The 4,830-nt window shown below is 36.5% G+C and overlaps 1 protein-coding gene across 1 annotated transcript in view; it reads left to right on the forward strand.

Annotated features, from left to right (window-relative positions):
* The window catches only part of LOC137393669 (sodium- and chloride-dependent GABA transporter 1-like), a 42,540-nt gene extending 41,841 nt beyond the window's left edge, over nucleotides 1-699 (forward strand). Inside the window, exon 15 of the mRNA XM_068080312.1 lies at nucleotides 211-699. Within this exon, the coding sequence (XP_067936413.1) occupies nucleotides 211-390 (180 nt within the window). The 3' untranslated portion in view covers nucleotides 391-699. The remainder of the gene's footprint in view (nucleotides 1-210) is intronic.
* The last annotated feature ends 4,131 nt before the right edge of the window (nucleotides 700-4,830 follow it).

Below are 4,830 nucleotides of genomic sequence, written 5' to 3' on the forward strand. Positions count from 1 at the left end.
AACATACAATGGTGAATGTAGAATGTTGGTGCGGCAAAATCTTAAATGGTGTTTGTCATATGTGTGGGAGGATAAATAAAAATATTCCGGATGTAATTTAGACAGAATTTTGAAACCTGTAACAACAGTAAAAAACGGGCAAAGTGACAAACTGACATAAGTGCTAAACTCTGTCACTAAAATAACTACTAAAACTCTTTATCCCTTTAGAGATTGCATCGACTGATCAAACCAAGCGAGCAATGGCAATCTTCTCCCGTAAGGTATGGAGAGGCATTGCCAATGAACGGTATGAATTCTGATGGAAAAGGCAACTCCGCTGTGAATAGCGTGAACTCTGATGGAAAAGACAACTCCGCTTACATCCAGTCTAAACATCAGATTTCATAACCCGAACTTTGAATGATCAAGCATAATATAGACAATGCTGCATTTAATATGAATAGTACAGCGCATATTTTAGATAGTGCAGTGCATATTATAGATAAAGCTGTGTGTAATATGGACTATGGTAAATATTAGCGAGTCAGAAAATCTTAGGTGTATTCTTGCTCACACTTTAATGTTACAAAGGCCATCTCTTTCCCAAGAGCAATCATATATTTAAAATACTCTGAGATTTTGTTGTATGTACATTAAATATACATATACTAATTATTTATATCTATTGAGAAATACAATACTTTCATTTACTTGAAACCATTTTTTATCAACTTTTTTGGACTTCCATGAAAAGCCTTAGCAAATTCTACCAGCAGCAGTTGGAATAATAAGCCTCTCTACAAATCTTCAGTTGTAAACCGAAAATTCCCAGATGAAAAGACAGAAAGTTCTACACCACGGTTACACGTATTACAACAATTTTGGACATGCTCTCTCTCTCTCTCCTTATCTTCTATCTCTCTCCCTCCCTCTCCCTCTCTCTCCCTCCCCCTCCTCTTCCCCCTCCTCTTTCCCCTCCCCCTTCTTCCCCCTCTCCTTCTTCCCCCTTCCCTTCTCCCTCCTCTTCCTTCTCCCTCCTCTTCCCCCTCCCTCTCTGTTTCTCTCCCCTCCCCCTCTCTCTCGCAGTCAGTTTTTCCGACAATGACTGTTTTATGATTGAAACTTTAACACTGACTCCCTTGCAGCTCTGCTTTCTGCCTTCTCTTACCATCTGTTTGTGTCTAGTTACCTCAACTTCATGTTACACTTTAATCCAGCTCAAATCCATGCAATTAAGGACCTCATGACTCAACATGATGAGTGCACTTAAGGTGTTTTGTGACTTTTTGTGACTATTTTGTGAGGAAATTGATAACCCTTATAATAGCAGAATATTTTGGTAAATACAGCTCATCTGTCAAAGTATTCTGCAGCGTTACTCTCTACATTCGACTTTTCTTACTATGACAAATCATTCAGCTACAAGCTTAAGTGCAAGTATACATCATAGCGCCAGACTACTAGATGAGACACCAGTTCAGAACAGTGTCCACACTTATGCAGGTGTGTATGTGTGTGTGTATATGCGCGCGAGAGTGTGTGTGTTTGCCCGTGTGTGCATGTGAGCGTGTGTGTGTGTGCGTGCGTGTGTGTGTGAGATTTCCAACAGACCTACATGTATGAATGTTGAATCAAGCCAACCTTCTGATTCCATTATCACAATATTACTAAAGTTTCTAATTGCAATAAATGCAGCAAACGTTTTGTATTTTCTATATCTATCACTTATTATAAAAAAAGCCTTCAAAGTTTTTGTTCACCCTAGAAGGGCATCATGCTATTAAATATAAAATATATCAGGGAATAAGATGTGTAACTCGCATTCATTTAGTCCTGTGCATATCCATAAACTTGGAGTTTTTTTTATGTACGTGGAGCGTTTAGCGGTATGTGACTGACACGGTAATTACTGTATCAAATATGCGTATACCAATTCTACAAAACATTTTTGCATGCACAAAACAAGTTCACTGTGAGGCAAGTGGTGGGTTATTGTAGCCTGAAAACATTAAAATATTTATGGCGATCCTGGGTCATGGTTTTTGATGATGTATTACCAAGCATTTACTTATCCCCTGTCACCTGGCTTGGTTACTACCAATCAAGATGATACTGCGGTCTAAAGTTGAGATAGCTTTATAGCACCATACAAAAAGGGATTTTTCTTTCTTACATCTTAATCCAACTGAAAATATTTTCTCAGATGGTCGTTTTTATACATATAAAAGTAGATATGGTCAGGCACTGAAAAGTTTTATAAGCTGGTGATGCAGGTATTTTCTGTTAGCATAATACATTGGCAAAACCTGTTTTGTGTTTTAATTGTAGTGGGCAATGCTAAGCAGCTTATGCAACATTTTAGCTCATTTTAAAAGTAAGAAAAACTTTTAATTGAGGATGTTTTTTTGTTCAAAACAGATCTTTGTATTTTTCTCAATATGAATTTTGATATTTTGATTTAAAATATTCAACTTCAACATGCATGCTGTTCTAAATGCTTTATTTTCAGTTCCTAACTTAGTTTACTAGCTCAAAAACATACACATATAGAGAAATAAACTAAATATAACTGTTACATCTTTAATAAAAAATATCTTTGTTTGTAATCAGCAGTAAAAATCTTCCTTGACAGCAATGTTAAATTTTTTTTCTGATTTGTAAGTTTTGTCTGACAAAAACTTGAATTCTCTAGAAAAACCCTTGGAGAAGAGATTTCCTGCCAAGTGCAAAAACTAGTGCCATGCCACCTTGGATGTCACTCGGACAAATGGGCTACTGGTTCAAAACACAAACCTCATACAATGCTACTTTGTGAGCTAACCTCCGAATTTGGGCTGCATGGGAAGATGCGAAAAATGTGGATAGAAATGCCTCCTGTTCCACAAAGAAGTAAATAGTCAGAAAACATCTACTGTCAGAACTTAAAAGTAGATGAAATCAGATGACAGATGACTGAAGTGACCTCCACTAATGAGAAATGTGTTCCTAAACATAACTCGTGGACTCATACAACATCAGTGTTGAATCATCTCTTGATGAAGACATGCAACCTAAACTTGGTAGCCTTGGCCTAAGGGTGGAAGAGCATGCAGAAAAAATCATCAACAAGCTCTCAGCTGCTATTGACCATGAAAGCAGGGCACCATCACGAAGAGACGGCAAGGCCATACCTAAGAAGATGCTAAAGGACATCGACCTAGCACTGGAATCCATCTCAACAGAATCAATCACAGAGACTAATGGAATAATCTACAGTATGGCAACTACCATACTAGAGGAGATGGGTATTAGGCCACTGCAAGCCAGGCATCAAACTATTTCGTATTGGCGGATGAGACTTGAAAATACAACCAAGGGCATGCGCAAGCAAGTTACCAGATTCTTTATCCAATCATAGTTTAGAGAGTTCAAGTAGGCAAGGTGCAAAAGAAGCTCTAGAATCTGTCAAACAGCGGCTAATAGTACTCTCCCGGGTCTAGTAAAACGCGTGATGAATTGCGTGACGCTGCGTGATGGCTAAAATCATGCTAGATCGTCATAAAATTGCTCCCAATAGCTTACCAGATGCATTTTAAACAATATCTCAACAAACCAGCAATTTTCTTTCTAAGTTTAAATTTTTTCAAGCTAATACAAGTTCAAGTTTTTTAAGCACATTTGAATATGACTACTGACAATTTCTAGTAGATTTTAAAGTGTTTTTTGCTAGTTTTAATACATTTTAGACCAATTTTGACCCTCATACATTCTTTTAATTTGTTGAGATTTTTCTCGAACTAAAGGCATGAGGGTAAAAATTGGTCCAAAATGTATTAAAACTCGCTAAAATAGCCAGGAATCATATTCAAACATGCTTGAAAAAAAAACTTCGACCTGTATTTGCTTAAAAATAATTTAAACTTGGAAAGAAAATCACTGGTTTGTTGAAAAATTACTTAAAATGCATCTGGTAAGCCCTTGGAATCAATTTTATGACAATTTGGCATAATTTTAGGCATCACACAGCATCACACGATTAATATCACGCGTCACATGTTTTACCAGACCCAGCGCTCTCGGCCTTACTGAAGCGAAATAACGGGATAACAAGAAAATGAGCAAACTGTTCATGTAACCCATTAAGAGTTTATTCTCTCTTAGTTCAAAAGTGAACTGCAGAGACCACTGCAGAGGTGAACTGAGAAACTTCTAAACCTAGCAGCTCAAAGTTCTGAAAGGACAACTGGGAGAAAGAGGTTAACTATTACACCTTATTACCATTATTTTCAGGAATACTGACTAACATTTCCAACTAGGTCTGCTTATTTCTGCAGACGCTGCCATTTCACTCGCTGGTCTCTGTGATATCTGTCAATAGATGCCCACAAAAGTTTGCTAATTGTGATATTTTGCCTGTGCTGATTCAGTTTATCTTTTGAAATTGTTTAAAATTAAACTAAATTTGTTATTTTATTCTAAAACCCGTTGTATTAATCAAAGGGTTTTGCAAAACCCTCACCCAAACACTGCACATTTTTCAATGTGGGGTTTTCTGACAGATGATTTTAACTGTTGATTTAATTATTATTTGCAAAGAAGTATATTTATATAATATGTGAGCACATGAGAGTATTAATTGCTATAATAAAACGACATATAAGTATGTAATGTTAGCAGATATAGCAAGATCTCAAGAACATGATTGTTTGTAAGCAAAGGATTATTCTGTAACCACTGAAGAAGATCGGAAGCATAACTAATAATTTCTAGCATATAGATATATAGCTGCTAAAGCAATGTTTATGACTGAATATTACACAGTTAAATAGTGCATTTTCAAGTCCTTAGTTCAAACTTTCAGGGAAAAAA

This window comes from Watersipora subatra, chromosome 1 (assembly GCF_963576615.1).
Source record: "Watersipora subatra chromosome 1, tzWatSuba1.1, whole genome shotgun sequence".
Taxonomy (NCBI): Eukaryota; Metazoa; Bryozoa; class Gymnolaemata; order Cheilostomatida; family Watersiporidae; genus Watersipora; species Watersipora subatra.